Source organism: Pungitius pungitius, chromosome 2, assembly GCF_949316345.1.
Source record: "Pungitius pungitius chromosome 2, fPunPun2.1, whole genome shotgun sequence".
Taxonomy (NCBI): Eukaryota; Metazoa; Chordata; class Actinopteri; order Perciformes; family Gasterosteidae; genus Pungitius; species Pungitius pungitius.
This window is the reverse complement of record NC_084901.1, coordinates 22,831,063-22,850,582: the sequence shown is the minus strand read 5'-3', so window position 1 is coordinate 22,850,582 and position 19,520 is coordinate 22,831,063. Positions and strand designations below refer to the sequence as shown.

The following is a 19,520-nucleotide window of genomic DNA, read 5'->3' as shown; positions in this document are numbered from 1 at the left end:
TGTGAAAGTTCTTTAAACTCGCATCCAAACACAACCAGCTTCATCGTAGCTTTTTGAATAATGGAAGATGGCAATAAGGTACGAGGTGGGTCAGCGACCTCTCACCCCCCCACCCCCATTATTGGTCTTTAATTCCTTCGTTGTCTGCTAGTCAAATTACAGCACACAGTTGCTGCATTGTCACAGGTTGGCCTTCGCTTTATTACTCATCCATCAAGTCACAGGATCGTCTCCCTCTGAAGAGCTTTAACTTGGAAGCGGAGGCTGGTACAAATGAGAGGTGGAAACGGCCCGATCCAGGTCACACCCCCCTGCAGGGTGGAACTTTATCCTCCGCCTCATAAACAGCCAGCTTCCTTCATCCTTCTCTTCATGCCCTAACACTCATTTCCATTAACACGTCTCGGAGAAACATGTGTTCCACGCCGTCTGTTCGTCTATTCTATTATTCATGCAGTTTAATGCTTGCCCAGAGTGTGTGCGCGTGTGTGTGGGTGTGTGCGCTGGAAGGCCACATTAAAGAGCGAAGTATGAAGACCAGCTGATGTGTCGGCCACATTTGGCTTCCACCGTTAACCGCGTATAAGAAACACCAAAAGAAATGTTTATGTGTGTGTGTGTGTGTGCGCGCGCCAATATACACATGAAAAACACAACTTCACACAGTAGAATGAACACACACACACACACACACGGACAGACAGACACGCAGGGTGCCAATGAGGCAGATGAGGAGTGAAAGGAGTCACATTAAACAGCGAAACTTGTCCTGTTTCGCTTTCATAGCCCCAGTCCATTTTCATAATGCATTAAAACCACCAGTGAGAAGAGAGGGAGACGTGGAGAGGAGAGAGAGATGGAGTGTGAGGGGATGGTGGAGGGTGGTGAGAAATGGAGAGGGGAGAGAGGGGGAGAAAAATTCTCAAAGTAATCTAAAGCTAGTGGATATATGGGGGTGCGAGGAGCCAAGATAAGGATGAAGGGAGTGGAGGAGTAGGAAAAGAGAGCTCGTCTCGCCGGCGAGATGTGGGAATAGAAAGTGTCTGACGGAGGCACGGACAGATTGGGGAGGTGGATAAAAGAAGACGGGATGCACTGATAAGACGAGGAAGGATGGCGACGAGATACGTGGGGAGAGGATTTCAGTTCATTACGTGTGTGATGAATGCGTGTGGGTGTGCGGTTCTACAGTGACGAGGGGGCAGAAGGTTCTCTCTTTCAGCACCAACGGGCTGATGAGAGTTTGGGGCCAAACAGCCTGGAGGCAAAGCTGGCCTTGTTTCTCTCCCTAACTCCCTCTCCCTCATAGGATATATCTAACTCTGACATTAAAACACATACAATGAATATCCACCTGTTTTATAAATAACATTTACTTGCATTTTAGTTCAATACTGCCAAAAATATTGACCGGTATTGGATATTAGAAGTCCCTTGTATTCAAGTTTACATGTTTAGCCGGTGGAAGCTCCATTGCAAGATATTCCACAAATGAATATTGAACCATGTGCTACCTTTAATGCAAAAGATTTGAGCAACGCTGCTCAAACTGAGAATTGATTCTACAGCGGCGTGGGGCTAATTGACCATGTTTACATGCACAATCACACCCCACTCCTATTCCAAATATGGCAATCCTGTGAATTTTGATACAGGTGAACTAAACAGCATGGATATTCTGGATGTATCCTTATCTAATGAAGACATGTGGGATTTGCCCACATGTCTTCTAAGGACATGTGCACAGCGCATACAGAACAAGCCCCCGAACTGGAGTGTTTTTATACAGTCGGGAACACATGGAAAGAGGCTTGTTCACGGTGCACTTGGCCAACAGTTTGCAAAGATGCATGCCTAAAAGAAAAGCCTACGTTTCTAGTTAGAAACATGATCGAAGCCATTGGGACGTTTAACATTGTCAAACAGCTGCATATAAACGGGAACATTAGGAGCTAATAAACAGAATATTGTGGGGATGTTATGGCTCACAGGGTGGTAGCGCTGTAAAGTCAATGAGTGACTGGGTTAAATAAATGTAATTATAATATGTATTTATAATATTTATCTTTACCTATTATGAACTGTGCATCCGGTGGCTAGAAACCGGCCATTAAATCCCCATGTTTCTCTGGGTTTGCTGTGTGCGTGAATATGAAACCGTTGGTCAACGGACAAATCAGACCCCGGTTGTTAGTTTGCAAAACTTTGATTTAGTGCCGGAAGAACTTCAACGTGAACTTTAAACTTGCTCCAAGAGTATAATGCATCACAGCTAACTAAGAGCATCTTTTTACCCCCTCTTCTCCAAAGTTATCGTCATTAAGTGAATGTGTCCCGGACCTGGAGACAAGCCATCTAACTCACATCGACTCTTATAATCCGTATATTAAGATTATGCCATTGCTGCCTGTAAATTTGGATTTTCCTACGTCATGAATACGCAGCCAACTCTCAAACCATCTTTCACTGACAACACTATACAAAAACTATTTCAATAAGAAGAAATGCACTTTAAATCTTTACGAGCGCTTTATTACGCTGAGCTGAAATAAGCAGAAACAAATGGGTGCCTAGAGGGTAAAAAAAAAAAGCAATCAAACATAAAAAAAAATAATAAAAAAACAGGCCGCGCACCGGATGGGATCTATCAAACGTCTAATAACCTTCAGTCGGATCGAGAGAGGACGACAGGAGCAATAGATTTCTTCTTATAGCTTGGTGAGGGAGGAGATGAAGGAGCAAGTCGAAAGGGAGGCTGAAACATCCAAAAGCCCATCTCCTCCAAATCAGTGGCGTGAAGGCTATCTCGCACGCACCTGACAGAGACAGAATGCTGCCGATAGCACCGGAGGGGGATGAGAGAGCAAAGGGGGAAGGAGGGGACAAAAGAGAGAGTAGAGAGCAGAGCGATGGCTGGATAATAGCGAGCACAGTGGTTAGAGGAGGAGTTTTGTCCCTCTCTCTTTATTCTGATTCAAATACGTGTTGCTCATTTTGAGACAAAAGGAGGAATTGGAGAGGCGGCATTTTGCATTCGAGTGTTGAGAGAACTGACGAGAGGCGCGGAAACAAGAGCACTAAGAGCTCTGGCAGCCACGAGCTAAAACATTAATCAGGCATTAATAAAAACAATATCATTACTGTCTGCCTGAGGGAGTATCAATACGCACAAAAACACACACACCTCACTGCATCTGGCGGGCATGCAAACGCACACAAATTGCAGTCCAGGAAACACGCAGACAAAAACAGCCTCATCACTCACGGCGTGTTTTCCTGCTCTTACTCAGTCGCCATTCCGCTCCTATTCATCCTTCTGCTTTTTTTTTATTGCCTTTTTATTGCCCTTCATCTTTCAATCTATCTTTACAATCATTGTGTGAGATACAACACAAACAGTGTATGGGCAATACGACAGCACAGACATACACAAATGAGCACCCAGACGGCTGGATAAGGGGAGGGGGGGGATAAAATAAATAAATAAAGAGCACGGAGACCGAACGCAGCGTCTCAAGGACAAAAGGTAAGCCACTCAGCTCTCGTCTGAAAGCCGGGCCGGGAGGGGGGGGGCCCAGACTCGCGTCGAGCAAATTGTAAGTAGCACAGCTCCCAGGTCGCACTATTCACAAACCAGAATAAAGACAAACTATGAAAAGTGAAGAGCTGGCCATGAAATGGACATTGAGAGATGCACACCTGAACGCCGCAGCCGTCTTGAAAAGAGTGGCAGAGCTATAGAAATCTCTCCCACGGTCTATTTCTCTCACAAAAGCAAACACGGGAGAGCATGAAAGTGCCGAATGAAAGTCCACGCGGGACCTTACGGGACGGGATAATGGCGGCAAACAAGGCCGTAGAGAAGGATGGGAAAGTAATTGTGTGGGTGTTCCTAGAAGATGGGAGGAAAAAGTGAGAGGAAGGATGAAGAGTGAAAGACGGTAACAAGCAGGAGAGGATAACACGCGAGGCAGCCGGAGAAGGAGGGTAGAAAGAGGACTGAAGGAGACGGTAATAGTCACAAATCACAAAGAAAATAACTTTACTTTTCTCCCTCAGTTCTGAATGATCCCTGTCCTACATAAGCACTCAGAGGGAGATATGAGCACATGCACGGATACCGCACTGATTAAACATTACACTCCTTAATTTCTAATTATTCCCGCTAAACTGGATTATGGCGCAAAGCATGACAAACCCAGGATTCCACCCCTTGGCCTGATGACGGGGTGTGTGTGTGTGCGCTTGATGTCGCTTCACTGTTCTTCAGATGGAGGTCTCATAGGGCCAGCCTGTCCTGAGTTATACGATTTTTTTACGAAGCTGTGTGTGGTCCCCGGTGAGTGTGAGAGACAGACACACACACACACACACTTATAAATGATTGTGTTGAGTGGCAGGGACGTAGCATAACTTTACACATTTTGAGGGACGGGTCACGGGGGATATGTGCTTACTCACATAACAGAGTCCGCTCCCCTGATACACACACTTGTCCCCTTTTCAAAAGCTGCCACACAAACTGTCCCATGCGACGACTTTGGCATTACTATGCAGTCTGAAATCAAACAAGAGGGCTTGGAGGCCATTATTAATGAAGTTTATGTTCTCTTGTGCTTTGAAGATTAGACGACTACGGTGTTTTATAGCAATTCCTGTTTACTCCAGTCCTTCTGGGGGGAAGAATGGAGCTGTAATCCACAAAGTTAAATTAAATGTAGTTTTTTCAATTGCATGAGAAAGTGTGTCCAAACTTTTGAATTGGTGCTGTAGTAATGTTAATTCATAAAGAACACATCTTTCACATTTGAATGAGCTACAGCACATGGTTTGGGTTTACTGTGGCGATGCAATAATGTCATGTACCCAAACCATTACCACACACTGCCAACATACCATACCTAAACTTTATTTTCACATGATCTCGGATAAAACCTCATTAAAAAAAAAGAATGAAAAATGAACTTGAGTAGATTGACATAAAGGCCTTTGAAAAGTGCAAGTTGATTTTGGCTAAAAGTCTGAAGGAAATGCAGCTGCATTTGGCCCACTATAAATGAATAATGTGTAACATGTTGTACTTCGTGTACTTGCTTGTGTTCTCTGGGCTCATTAAAGCATGCTGGCTGGGGAGAAGATTGGGGGGGAAGTAGTGTATCGGATACACGAAGGGGGGGGGGGGTCACAAAGGGATGGATGGAGTGAGTTGGGGGCGGGGAGGATTAGCATGCTCACATGCGTTCCACACCTCAGAGAAGCACCTTGGGGCCTGTTGAAGCCTCTAAGTGCTATGAAGTATTAAGAGGACAATCTCTAAGGAAACACAGTGGTATCGGCGCGCGTGTGCGTGTGTGTGCGCCTGCTCACTGACCGCTAACTGTGTACAGTCAAGTACTAAATAAGCTATTTGGAAAAACAAAAAGAGAAAAGGGAAGGGAATCAGTGGAGAGCCAAGTGCGAGGCGTTCGAATGCGCCCTGTAACCTCCGAGAGGAAGAGCAGATGAATAAAAGACAGGTCTCTGTCCATCTGTTCTCTCCCATGGTGGATGCGAGGAGGAAAAAGGCACGCAGTACATGCATGTTGATGAAGTCACCTATGGCGGTCTCCCAGCAGTCAGCTGGGCAGGGCGCCACTGGACCGAACCCAGCACCTTCCCGCCCAGCTCTCTCCAACTTCACCCCGTTCCCACATTTTCCCCCGGCTCGACATGGGTCTCCTCGATCCCCCTCGTTGCTTCCCTCCACCTTTTGATCATTTGTCATTCCTCCCTGAGTGCCCCCTTCAGTCGCACACGGATCCCTCCTGCCTCCATTCTTCCTTCTCCGAGCTTCATTCATCCCGCCTCACTCTCCTTCACTCTACCCTTGATAACGGCGTCCGTCTCCTCGTCTGCCGAACAGAGATTACATCGCATCCGTCTGTGTCTCTGACACTGACTAAAATACTTGCAGGTTTCTCAGGGTAAGGCCATATATTAAAATAAAGCAACGATTAATGTCAAAAATAGACTGAATAAACAAAAGGGAACTACTGTACTGATCTAGAACAGTATTAATAGGAATCTAGAGCATTTAGGTCTTTAATTTCTTTCTGCCACGGCATAATGCTTTATTAAAATGTTGCTTTGGCAAACAATGCAGGGGCCTTCATGTTTGTTTCCTTCAACAGGCTTCAATCAGGCACCATACGGGTTATCATCATTCCAGCTCCGAAGACTTTGCCCTTTCTCATAGAGTCTGCAAGCTTTTATCTTTCTTGGGTTAGGGAACTACCTTGTGAGCCAAGAGACTACCACATTTTTAGGAACTTCCTCCCAATGGAAGCTGCAGCACTGTGTACAAGTGTACCCACATATTTTAGCGTCTGGAAGAAAGGCAGAGCAGCACGTTAGTAGGTCGATGCGCTTAGGGCTCTGTATATCCTTAAAACGTAGCTGCCAACAACAATGTGTAATTTTAGAGTGTCATTCAAATACAATTAGCGTCAATGTCTTTATAGAGAGTAAATCACTTTAGTGATTTGAGATTTGTTGCTTCCAGTTTTTGGAATAGGTCTATTTCATTACTATTGGTATCCTTTGTAGTACTGTTGTGGTCTTTTGCTCTTGCTGCCATATTCTTTGAGGCTAGAAACAAAGATTGTGAGGAAGGTAAAGCTTGTAAGCAAAAATCAACATGAAACTTGAAGTGAAAAAAAGACTGCGGCTTTAAAAAAAAAAAAAAAAAAAAAAAAAAAAATCTTTCCAGAACAGATTGAAAACAAAAAAAACCTCTTGGAGGGATCTTTAGAAGTCTCTGGCGCACCCTCCATTCACCCGAGGAGGCGGGAGCTGCTGCTGATGCCATGTGCATGCACAACAAGTCCAACAAGGAGGTTCACTCTGCTCGCATATCGGGAACGCTTCCAGTAGACAAAGCTCCTCTAAGTACAATACATAGAAGACAAAAAGACTGAGACGGTACACTTGCAGAACCTGTGACCCATATTAATTATGTGTACCATATATCTGATTCCATCTTAATTGAAATGACACTGCTTCAAGTCCTCTTTCTAAAGCACCGTCTCCGATCAGAGCACATCGAGGTTCCACTGTGTCCTCGCTAATATTTCATATCCTTGCCCTGGTGCAACGGGAGTAGGCGGATTTGGGGTCAGGACGGGATAGTTGTCTCTGAAAGGAAAACTATTAAAGAATGCAGTGAAGTTTAAAGTCTTTGGGAGAAGTCAGACTCATTTTCAGGTCAAGTCAAGCTCTGCGGCCCATCTGCGATGGTACAACTTCAAAGCACACTCGCTCAGATCAATACTTAAAGTAGTAGCTCCTCACATAATGACAAATTACTCATCAGCTTCCTTTTACTGTTGGTCCCTGATGCACCGCTACTATCACCCTGCTTTGCCTGTCTCAGTTTCACCCTGCAGTTAATCTGCTGGCTGGAGAGACGAGCGCTTAGGGAACCAACAAGGGGAAGATGAAGGAGATGAGGAAAGATGGGATTGAGAGGGGGGGGGGGGGTGGCCATGCATTATTGAGCATACAGAGTGGAGTTTTTAGGGGATAACTGTGAAAGCATGTTTAGGGACAACCTTTTCCCTTCTGCCTCCACCAGCATTCTCCTTCCCTTCATTTCTCGCCCTCCCTCCAACTTTCCTTTCCCCAAGAGAATCACCACATCTCTTATTCAGTAGCGAGGTTAAAAATGCAAAGCCAGGAGGGAGGAGGTGCAGTGGAGGAAAGAGTACCTGAAAATGGTCAAAATGAAGGCATATCTTTGGGGAGTTTTCTCAAGTGCTAATCTAGAGCGCTCCCTCGCTTTGATTAGGCGCGTGTGTGCATGTGTGCTGAGGGTTGGGTGGTGGGAGAGAAAGGACAGGGGGAGGTAGATGAATAGAGAAACAGACGGGAAGAGGGGGCACCGGCACACTTTCATGCAGCGACGTGGAGCTCAAAGCACGGTGAAAAATGAAGGTGCCCGCGGGGCGAAGCGGAGCCCACGTCTCACAGAACACGACACGTGCAGATACCGAGTAATGGAGCGAGGGCTTGAGCATGCAAACACACACACACACACACACCTATGAGCACAAAGAGATAGGTGCAATTTACCAGGGAACATGCACACACATTATTGTACTCACAAACTATGCATGGAGTCTAAGCTACTGCAGCTACACATCCTTGACACATCAACACATACAGTTGAGTCCACATGCGGGAACTGCTAGCAAATTAAGGTCAGAAAGTGGAGTGTGTCCTGGTCCACCAGGCCTTGTAAATACCATCGGTGTCGGTGTAAATGCCAACAGCTTATCCACATTACACACATCCTCCACGGCAGCAGACCAGGGGCCTGTTTCAGAAAGGAGGTTAAGTGAAAACTCTGAGTATGTTAACCCTGAAATGAGGGAAACTCTGAGTTTTCTGTTTCAGAATGGGAGGTATGTTAAACCTGAGAAAGCAGAGTAAGTCAAGCCTGTTTCAGAAAGAGAGGTAACTTATACTCAGAGTCAGTTACCATGGCAACTTACTCTGTGAACCTAACCTGGTCGGGAGCAGGTTTTCTTCGGGAAACCCAGAGTTTATTTCGTCTCCTCCCCTTTTTTAAAGAGGAAGTGGTATTTAATCACCTCATTCATTCTTTCGGTATTCATTCATTGCGCACATTTCAGTCACGCAGAGCGCATCAAATCAAGTGAATGAAATGGCATGTCCTTTTATGGACGATCCTGTGGATGAAGAGGCTGCATTAATCCGTAGGGAGTTGCATTTACGTCGGGAGAGGATTTTGAGACCCAGAGTGGATTTTTTGTCATATCCATATTCATTTTTATTTGAGCGGTACCGTTTTTCTTTACAGTCAATAAGATACATCCATAATCTCATCCATCCTTACATCAGAAACATCAGCCATCGCGGCCGTGCTCTAACATCCGAGCAGATGCTTTGCGTTGCATTACGTTTCTTTGCAAATGGTAGTTTTCTGTATAACATTGGGGATGCAGAACATATCAGTAAGGCTACTGTTTGCAGAGTTGTATGGAAAGTGTGCCTCGCTCTTAAGCGCTTTCTCCAAATTTTTGTGCTGTTTCCTGGGCACAAACCCGTGAAAGCCATCAAAGAGGAGTTTCACAGGATTGCAGGTCAGTGATGTATAAATCGGTTTAAATGAGGCTAACCTGATAAATGACGTTCAGTTAAGAGCATATTGCTGCGACCCCTGGAAGTAAACTAATAATAGAATTCCTTTTAGGATTTCCGAATGTGGTTGGATGCATTGATGGCACACATATTCCCATCATTGCACCTTCCGAAAATGAAGCGGACTATGTCAACAGGAGGTCCATCCACAGTAATAATGTGCAAGATTGCACCTACATGAAAATTAAAATTAGGTTGAATAACACACTCTTCTTCCAGTTTCACTTCTGATATTATAACAGTTGGGCAAGTCACTTATATTACTAACTACAACTGGCTTCTTCAACAGTGTAATTAGATTAATGTAATAATGACTATCTCTAGAAAGTATTGGTCTACTTATTACTAATTACTTTCTAAATCCCATATCAACTTCAACCACTTGAACAATACAAGGAGAGACAAGAAACTGCACTTTTAATGCTTTCAAATAAACATTATACAATTGCATGAATTATTCTTGAAAAAATATATCTTTTAAAATTTGATGTTAAATCCACTATTGTTTTATACAGAATTGCTTTATAGTTTATGCAGCATTTAATGCAATTACATCAGATTTTACTTTAAATTACGGAATTAAATTACAGTTTTTAGATTACATAGAAATGAATTACACACAACACTGTATAACAGTAATTCAAATGTAAACTTACGCATTGACTCGAGCAGCTATTTTCTCCCAAGCTAACTCTCTGTCCTTCGCCGCTGCAGCCGTGTTGCTTTTTTTTAAAATATATGTTCGTACTCTCCATATGCTTGCATAAGCACATCCAGTTCTGCTGGTGAAAAATATGAAGACCTCTTTTTGTCTGGCGCTGTTGCCATGATGACTCGTAATATCTGCGCTCCATTGATAATGGCTTTTTATAGTTGTGGTGCACGCGCTTAACTCAGAGTAGGTCAACTCAGAGTTGATTGAACTAACTCATTTCAGCTGTTCTGTAACCGAAAACTCAGAGTTTCCCATCTCAGGGTAAGTCAACTCAGAGTTCAAGTTTTAACTCAGAGTTGGTTGAACCTCCTTATTGAAACAGGCCCCAGGGGCCACTTCTACACCAGCGGCAATAAAAAAAAGCCGGGCAGGTCAGGTCACCACACACACACACACACACACACACACACACACACACACACACACACACACACACACACACACACACACACACACACACACACACACACACACACACACACACACACACACACACACACACACACACACACACACACCCTGGATGAGCACAAAATACGTGCACCGGCGTGCGCACAGACGTAAACAAGACAGTGTGTATATTAACAATGTTGGAACAAGTGTTTGCAAAGTTTGGGCAGAATTGATAGTTTTAATATGTGTGATTGTGAGAGAGCCCGGGAGACATGGTCCGAGCCATCAGCATAATGGGGACGATAGTCTAATAGCACCCTAATAACTCAGCAGCTGGCGAAGGCGGCATCAGCAGCATCCCCAGGCTACCGTTAAACAATTCTACTGAGATGCAGGGCTTTGGATTTTAAAAAGGACACTTTCAAATGCCTCGGTTGCTGCCATCTCTTTCGCCTTCTCATTTTACAGCTTGTTTTACCTCCCCCACCAGCCTTCCGTAATTTTTCTGGTTCTATCCGGCGCTTATTGGATTCTCTTTTCATGAGAACCCTTTTATCAGGCAGAGATAAGAAGAGAGATGAGGAATTCAGGAGAGAGGAAGCGGAGGAAGGAGGATTGGGGTTAATGCTCCTATCTCGTCAACTCCATCTTTTGAAGTTGTTGCTCTTTACCGCTCCATTTTTTTAATGTATGCTATCAGTGACATCAAAGTGGGCTAAGCCTCCTGCGTGCTTCTATGTGCGTGTCACTGCCCTCGGGAATAGGTAGCTAATATTGCAAAAAAGTAAACAGAGGGACTCGCTGAGGCGGGGAAAAACGCCGCCATCCACAGTCAATCTGCACTTTCAGCTGCACCGCACTCAGACTCCTTCCTCTCATCTCTTTATCTCGCCCCCCTTTCTCGTGATCAACATCATTTCTAATCATAGACACGGCCTCTGTGAGACTTCTCTTCCTCGATCAGTCAACGCAAAAATCAAAGCACCTCTACCTACACACTTTCACGGGAGCAGGTTGGCCCACGTGGAAGTCCGCGCGCACACACACTACATGAAGCATACATATGTGGGATGTACAGGACGGGGGAGGAAAAAAGCAGAATGCTGCTTATACCAAGAGGGGCCAAACAGGAAGAGAGTAGGTGGAAGAGAGTAGGTGTGCATACATATGTGCCTTCATATTCACGACCTCCCATCTCTGATCACAATTTATTTCCCTCTTGGCCTCGCTGAAAAGAGACTGAATCACAAACACTGGGGATACTTTGCATCTGTAACGAGCTTTCGAGTTCATCAGCCTATCCCTCAATTAAAGACACTCTCACACACACACACACACACCCACACACACACACACAGCTGTCATATCAGTGTGAACATTGAAATGGTGATGGTGTTAGGATGAGACGATGTGACGCTGGCTGGCTGACCGACGGGCCGACTGCTTGGTTGGCTGGGAGAGGAGCCGAGTGAAGCGAAGAAAGCGCATTCCGCTTAAAAACAGGATAATCTCCAGGAAAAGAGAAAAGGCGGCAAGGAGATTAGGTGCGCACACAGCGGTAATGCTCCGGTACGAGTACACTTAGCTCATTTGCATGTAAAACAGAAGGAGAGAGATGGTACGAGGAGAATGACTGGGACAAAAGCACGTATGAGAGCGTGTGTGTGTGTGTGTGACTGTGTGCATGCTTACATGTGTATGTTTCCAGCCACGCACGCGAGCAAGAGCTGTTGCATTTGGCAATCGGAGCCAATTTGAGCGTGCACACACACACAGATGTGTTTGAACCCGATAAGGCCCTATGAATGAGCAGCGTTCTGCGGCTGTTCCCCCGACCACAAAGAGACGGAGAATGAGGGAGCGCTCTGGATATTGCCGCGGTGGGAATACACGGCGAGGCTTAGAGAGCCGAGCGGGGCCGGTCTAATGCAACGCTACAGTCGGGGGCTTAAGACGGCATGGGTAGCATTTCATCTAAAGCAGTGGTACACATAACACAACACGGACACATCCAGTCGTTCAGGACCTGCATATCGAAAAGCTCGTCTATATCTGGGCTATAGGGGCCACTTCCACAAGTCTCCCACAGACCCCACTGAGAACAGAGCCAATGTTATCCGGTCCTCTGGTTATGCGTTGTCGGGGGGGAGGGTGTCAGGTAAAGGGTGGCGGTGGCCGCTTCCAGAAATGGAATGAATGGGAGGGAACAGGAGCAAAGAATACTATGGCATGTTCCGCGGCTCTTTCTGCAGCATTAGTGACCCTTGCATTAACCTGCTTCTCTTCCTACAGCCCCAGTCTGAACACGGCATGGTTTATTAACAAGGCCTGCTTTTGTGCACCACACAATTACAAACATATACAAACGCACATTCAGAGAACTATAAACACACTGCACACAAGCTTTCAAAGCCAATACTAATTTAGCACAAACTCACAAGCGTGCACAAACACTGTCATAGCTTAATAAAGTGGGCTTATTCCTCAATTAGTCTTCTAAGTGCTTCATTAGTACATATTTTATATGGTCTCATGAGAGCATAGCTGCAAGTCTACAAGTCGCAGAAACTCTCATCTAAAACTCTCTAATTGCACACGCACAGACGCAAATGTAAACACAAACTCGAATGTAACTCATACACTGTGACCTAGAGGGGATCCAACAGTGGAAAAACAAACATCTTCGGGAAGGTCGTGGGGGGATAATGAATGATGGAGGAGGAGATGGGAAGGAGGCAAGAGAGGAGCCCATTCAAGTGAAAAAGAGAGCCCCCCCCCCCCGCTCAACCCCCTCTTTCTCACCTGTGGTCCTTTTCATCATAAACTTGCAACTAATTTATCAGGCGTGTCCAATGTGGAGCAGTGAGTGCACGTCCATCAGTTTAAGCGAAGAGACCCTAGACCGCAGCTTTCCTCACACAATGAAGTGTCTATGAACTATGCCATAAAGATGACTAAAGGGTAAATCAATATATTACACAGATGACATTTCTTTTTTTAAATTTAGTTTGAGAAAGTTATTTCACTAGCACATTTTCCTCCAGCCGACAACGACCTTGAGCCGCTGTACTCCCAAGAAAACTCACCAGGTGAGAGATGTCCAGGCCTCATCAACAACACCGCCCCCTTATTCTCCATGCGTAGATCTTTTATTGCTAATATATGACATATCTCATCCCTTTAATTGACTACCACCAGAGAGGCGCCCCAGGCAAGCATCAGCAAATACGCACACTTTCTTGCAGATTGGTGGCTCATTAAGGTGAAAAGAGCAGGCCTCAGACTAAATACGGCAACACACACACACACACACACATCTACAGAGAAGGGAATTGATTTGTTCAGAACACAGGCAGATCAAAAGGCTTATTATAATTGGTTTGTAAATGTGGCTGAGCTCGCCCACCCACTCTCTTCAGCACACAGCCCCCCCCCACACTGACAAGCACGCATTCATCTGGATTGCAGGAAGGTGGTGTTGCATGTGTAGGTGTGTTCAGCAGAGATATGGAGTTGATGACATCCCATAGTGACTCCTTCTGTGGGTGAAAAGGAGGGGGGGGGGGTGTTTCTACTGGAGAAGAAAAATAAGGTTGTCGTACTTCAACAGACCAAGGAAATCCAGCAGTAGAGACCGGGACACATAAAAGGGAGGGAGTGAGGGCTGCAGAATAGGAATGTGAAAATGATCCTCACATTATGAGGATTAATAATCATATAAGCTCCTGGCCATTTTCTCTTCTTTTCTCTCCTGAATCAAATTAATCACGACGTTCCCCCTAGCCCAGCCTTTCCCTCAGCTCACTCTTTTTCCAGCCCGCTCCTCCTCTCACTTTATGCTTCTCTCTCTCTCTCTCTCTCTCTCTCATTCTGTTGCTAATTGGGCTATCTGAGGTGCCGACTTCAAAAGGCACCTGCTATCAAAGTCAGTCTGAAAAAGTGAGAAAAAGGACAGTTTAGGACAGCCACACATATTAGAAGAACAGTATGAATTCCAGCCCTGTAACCTTCCTATGACAACCATGGACTCTGTTCTCCTGTCAATGTCACTATTCTTAGTAATATCAAAAGAGTAGAAAACAGCCACTGGCACAATGGAGAGAGGAATGGAGAACCAGTAGCTTATGGGAGGATGTGGGGGCTCGTCAAAAAAATATCACATCATATCACATCCATGATTAGAAGCCATTAAACTGGCAACACCCGACAATGGGACACTGAATAGAAGCAGTATTTTCCTACAGGGAGAAGATAGAATACTGAGGCTTCTCCAGTACAATTAGACTAATTATGGATACCAAGCCGTTTTAGCGTCATCTTGCTGTGCAGATGCATTATATAAAACTCTGACACTGCCTGAATAGCTACGCGACTTGGTGCACTTTGAGAAAATGTTGGCAGTGTAATGTAATGTATTGACTGACTCCATAATATAAACGTGTCATTTCTCGTAGTGACAGCTTATTTAATCGTGCCCATGCAGGTGAAAAAGATGTTCAGCACTACAGTACCACCAACAGGCCTTAGCTGCCACGCTAACCCACACGAGGCAAGAAGTCGGAAATGCAGAAGGGGCAAATTCTTGAATTAAAGGAGGCTCGACTGGAAAAGATCAAGTGAAGTGAAGTTCTTCTCGAGTGGTGGTGCACATGATCATCTATCGCCTGACCTTAGAACCATTATTAAAAACACCTAATCAAGTGGGATCAATGCCACACAGTGATTTGATCAGGCAGAAGGACGTCTGAGGTTACCATATTAAACATTAAGAAACTACAAGAAATATTTATAAAATCTTCTGATATATTTGCTGCAAATGCTGATAGATTATTTACACATGCACATCTGCAGTGTGTCCAAGATTGCTGGGGGATTTGTTTTGGCTAAAGCCAGACATGCAGCTGAAAAGAGCCGGGAGCATCTTAACTGGCCGCAGCTCAACTGCTGAAGTCGTGCACGTTTTCATCCAGCGGCCTGAGCTGCGTAGATCGAGAAATATGCACAACTGCATAAACAGTAAACCGTGAAATAGGGCGAGAAGACACGCGTGTGTGTCCAAGTGCGGGATTGTGTTCATGAGAGTTGGGTGCAGCCAGAGAACGTGTCTCTCACCATCAGCGCTACGCTCTTCTACCGAGCCTCAGAGGTCAACACCCCTGACCTCTGCCCTGTGCGTGCACACACACACACACGCACACATCCCTTATCTGTGTGGGAGGGTGTCTGCGTGTGTGTGTAACCCCAGCAGCAGTGCTAGGCATCTGATAGAGGAGGAAAAAAAAAAAGGTCATAAAGGGTCAGCAGTGGCTCGATGTGTTTGTCTGTCCGTTTGCTGGGTAACGAGGAATGGGAGGCGCGGGAGGAAGAGGAGGAAAAGGGAAGACGAGGAAAAGTGAAGTCAGCCTTCCACAAATGAGGGATTAGGAGACGGATGGGGAGGTCAGCAGGAATGTATTATGCCTGGAGCAGTGTGTTTAAGCGAGAGAAGGAAGGACAACAGGTGAAGGATCAATCTGTACAATCAGAGCTGATTGCTTATTGGGAATGAATACACAAATATGTATTCCAAACACACGCACACGCACTAAGGGAGGATTAAACCTCACACGCACACTAACAAAACAATAAGATGCTTACACCACAGCTCAATTTGGTTTTGAATAACATGTTGTTCAACCAAACAGATTCAAGACAACATATAGGAAGTCAACAAATCAACTTCCAGAGTCATAAGCACACTGGACTAGGTCTCACACACACACAGACACACACACACAGGTGTGGGGCTATGAAAAGGCCACGGTGTCTTTATACTCCGCTCTGAGAAAAGGTTATTAGAAATCAACCGGAACGAGCGGCTGTCTCAGCCAATAAAAAGTGGAGGCGTGGGAGCACGAGCCAAGGGGGCGGAGGGGTCAAAGCGAGGAGTGACAGGCGGACGTTAGGACTTGCCATCCAGGTGAATGGAGATGGGACAGCTGCCAACACTGACATTTAACTGACATCATCAGCTAGCATCAGCCATGTGTGCATGTGCACCTGGGTTTATGTGTGTCACGAGCAAGTCAGTGTATGTGAGTATGTTCTCTCTCACACTCACACACACACACACACACACACACACACACACAAGCTGTCTGCCTGGGATTTCCTGGTGTCCTGGTTGCTATATGAATATGGAGGAGTTGGGGCAGAAGGCTCGGTGACACTGGGACAAGGTGATAGGAGTGGACAGGTGTGCGTGTGCGAGCGTACGCCCGTGTGTCAGCGCTTTGTGCCAGGACAGCAGGTGGCTAGTCAAAGGACATCAGTGACCTTCTTCCTATCCCTCCTCTCATTGTCCGTCTCTCCCCAAGTCCCAATTCATCTCACCCGGCGCTCGGTCTCTCCGCACAAACAAACCTCGGGCACGTCGGGAAGACCATCTCACACACACACACACACACACACACACAACCACAGGTGTGGGTGGTTTATTCATGAAGTGGTGTGAGAGGCTGTTTTGACATAGTGTTACTGAATAATGTAAATGTGCAGCGTGTCCTCCAAGTGAAGGAAGGGAAGGTTGAGAAATGCTGGAGAGGATGTGAGGAGAAAAAAAAAAAAACTAAATGGAAGCGGATGTGTGATATTCTTACCTTTGGTGGCTGATGGAAGCAGGAGGATTGAAATAGACGTGGAATTTGGGGAGGGAGGGGTGAGACACAGAAAGACATTGCTCATTACTGTGAAACACCACATGATGACAGTAGTCAGTGGTGAAAACATACAAGCCACACACTCACACTTTGTCTGTGCGGAGAAGGCCAAGGTGAGTTTGGCAAAGAGCTCATTGTTTTCTAAAATCTCCTCCTTCGCCTTGGTCCAGAAACTTTTCTCAGTGAGGTCCTCGGGTCCAATCTAAGGGAGAAAAATGGCCAACCACACAGAGAGAGGAAGATGAAATAAAGAGAGAGAAAGATTATATGTGTTAGATTACCATATCATGCAATTGACTCAATCCTCCCCAAATAGTCATCTGTGCAAAGGGCAAACAACGAAACGCGTGGATCAAGAAGTCAGCAGAACAGAGGACACAGGCGAGATGTAAAAGGAAGTACGATAGTGTGGGGGGGGGGGTTGAGGGAAAGAAGTGGCAAATTGGAGGAAACAGGTAGTTATTTTCTCTAACCTTTGCACACCATCCCTAACACAAAGCATCTAGAGCTCCAAATGCAAAAGGGGATTCTCGCCCCATTCTTTCCTCTCCCTCTCTCCCCCTTTGCTTTGGTGTTTCTCGCTCTCTCTCTCTCTCTCTACTGGTCACACGTCAAAATGAACTGTGTATTATTATCCTTAACTTTTTGAGTGCTCTCATTAAAGAAAAAGGACAAAGAGAGAAAGTGAAACACAGAGAGCGAGAGGGAAAGTGGTGGTAGTAGATTTACAGATATCAGTGCTTTCATTATGGACAACGCCTCAGGGAGGACGGAAAAGACACAGAAGGGAAATGCGATACGGGGGATGAGTTGAAGGAGAAAATAAGAAAAGCAAGAGAGAAAGCAGGGCAAAAAAGGGAGGATGAGACCAGGCTAATAAAAAAAAAAAAAAGTTAATTTAAATTACAAAAGAATACTGTCCTTTCTACCAGCAATTTAATTATCTTTCACTGGCGCAGTTAAAAGAAGGCTTATTAAAAAGCAATTTCTGTGACATCCTCGTCAAACACTCTCGCCAGAAAGAGAGAAAGAGAGAGAAGCTAAATGCTGATGAAGTCTGCTGAGGCCATTAAACAGTAGCTTTAGGCTAAAGAAAGACAGAGAGCCGTTTTGATGTTTTAACCATTACACATGAGAGGTTTGAGAAAAACATGAAGCACATAGTTGTGAGACACACGCATGCATGCAAGTCACTTTAGGTCAGAATCACACTACTAAAGCTCCCATGCTCCCAAAGAACTAGAGAATTAAAGAGCTATTTCAAACTGTACTGTTAAACTGAACAAGTGAAATACATGAAATAGAAATTCCATGAGAATCCCTTGAAATAAAGCTCACAGCACGATAGAGTAGCTTAAGAGAACGTAGAAAATAAACAGGAAAAAAAGCAGAAGAAATTGCACATTGTTTTTACATCAGCAGTGATTGAAGAGGATCTGAGGACCAACCTTGCTCCAGTTGGCTCTCTTCAGCTGGACTTCAGGCTTGTAGTCCTTCTTAGGCTGGAGCCCGTAAGGCAGTGAGGGTGGTGCAGGGGCCCCCCAGCCCCCCATGCCAAATGGTGGAGGTGGAGGCATGCCTGGGCCCGGCGGTGGCGGGGGGATACCGGGAAACCCGGGCAGCGGGGGGCGGTGGTGGAGGTCCCATCCCAGGTAAGGGCGGAGGTGGTGGAGGTCCAGGCATGCCAGGGAGGGGCGGGGGGTGGAGGAGGCCCTGGCATGCCAGGGAGGGGAGGGGGGTGGAGGAGGTCTTGGCATGCCTGGTAAAGGAGGTGGCGGAGGAATGCCGGCATGACCCGGTAAAGGAGGGGGGATTGGAGGAGGAGGTAGGCCTGCGTGGCCTGACATAGGCGGGAGAGGAGGCGCAGGGGGTGGAGGGGGGCATACTTGCATTTTGGCCGGGGAGAGGCGGCAGAGGAACAGTGATTGTGACTACTTTGGTTTTGGCCTCTTCCAGATCTTTGGACAGCTTTTCAATCTGCAGAGAAGTGAAGGCACATATTTGTTATCATCACCATGGATTAAAATACTTCACACAGGAGTTCATCATAATTCATATCAGCAATACTCAACTGCGCGTTTAGCATTTGTCACTTTCAATTGACATTTGTTTTGGAAAGCATGGGCAATTTCCATCATTTCCAGTTGAATAGCCATGCCAACGGAGTGATTATATTTGAGCGAATACATTTTTTTTTTTTTTTTAAAGCTTAACAAAAGAGGGAAAGTAGCAACATAGAAATGGATTTAAGTCTGTCAAGGATGGAGTTTGGGGGAGAGAATGGAGGAGCACGCCCAGAGAGAAACACATTACATGGGGGAATTAAGTCCACAGAAGAATTCAAAAGAAAAAACAAATTAGACGAGGTGTGAAATCAATTTTTTACTCAACATTGAAATACTAATCTGACTATTTACATCAGTGAGGAGCCAATTCTTGAGAAAGCTATCCCGAGTCATTTAAGTCGGCCAGTTGATCGTGTATCTGCGAAAGAGGACTTGAAAAACGTCTTC

General features: G+C 45.5%; 1 protein-coding gene across 1 annotated transcript in view; it reads right to left on the bottom strand.

The window, feature by feature from the left end:
- Positions 1–15,562: 15,562 nt before the first annotated feature.
- The window catches only part of LOC119210838 (protein diaphanous homolog 1-like), a 30,799-nt gene continuing 26,841 nt past the window's right edge, over positions 15,563–19,520 (bottom strand). The window contains 7 exon segments of the mRNA XM_062558741.1: positions 15,563–15,570; positions 16,948–16,956; positions 17,095–17,209; positions 18,456–18,636; positions 18,638–18,720; positions 18,723–18,894; positions 18,896–18,984. Coding sequence (XP_062414725.1) covers positions 15,563–15,570; positions 16,948–16,956; positions 17,095–17,209; positions 18,456–18,636; positions 18,638–18,720; positions 18,723–18,894; positions 18,896–18,984 — 657 coding nt within the window.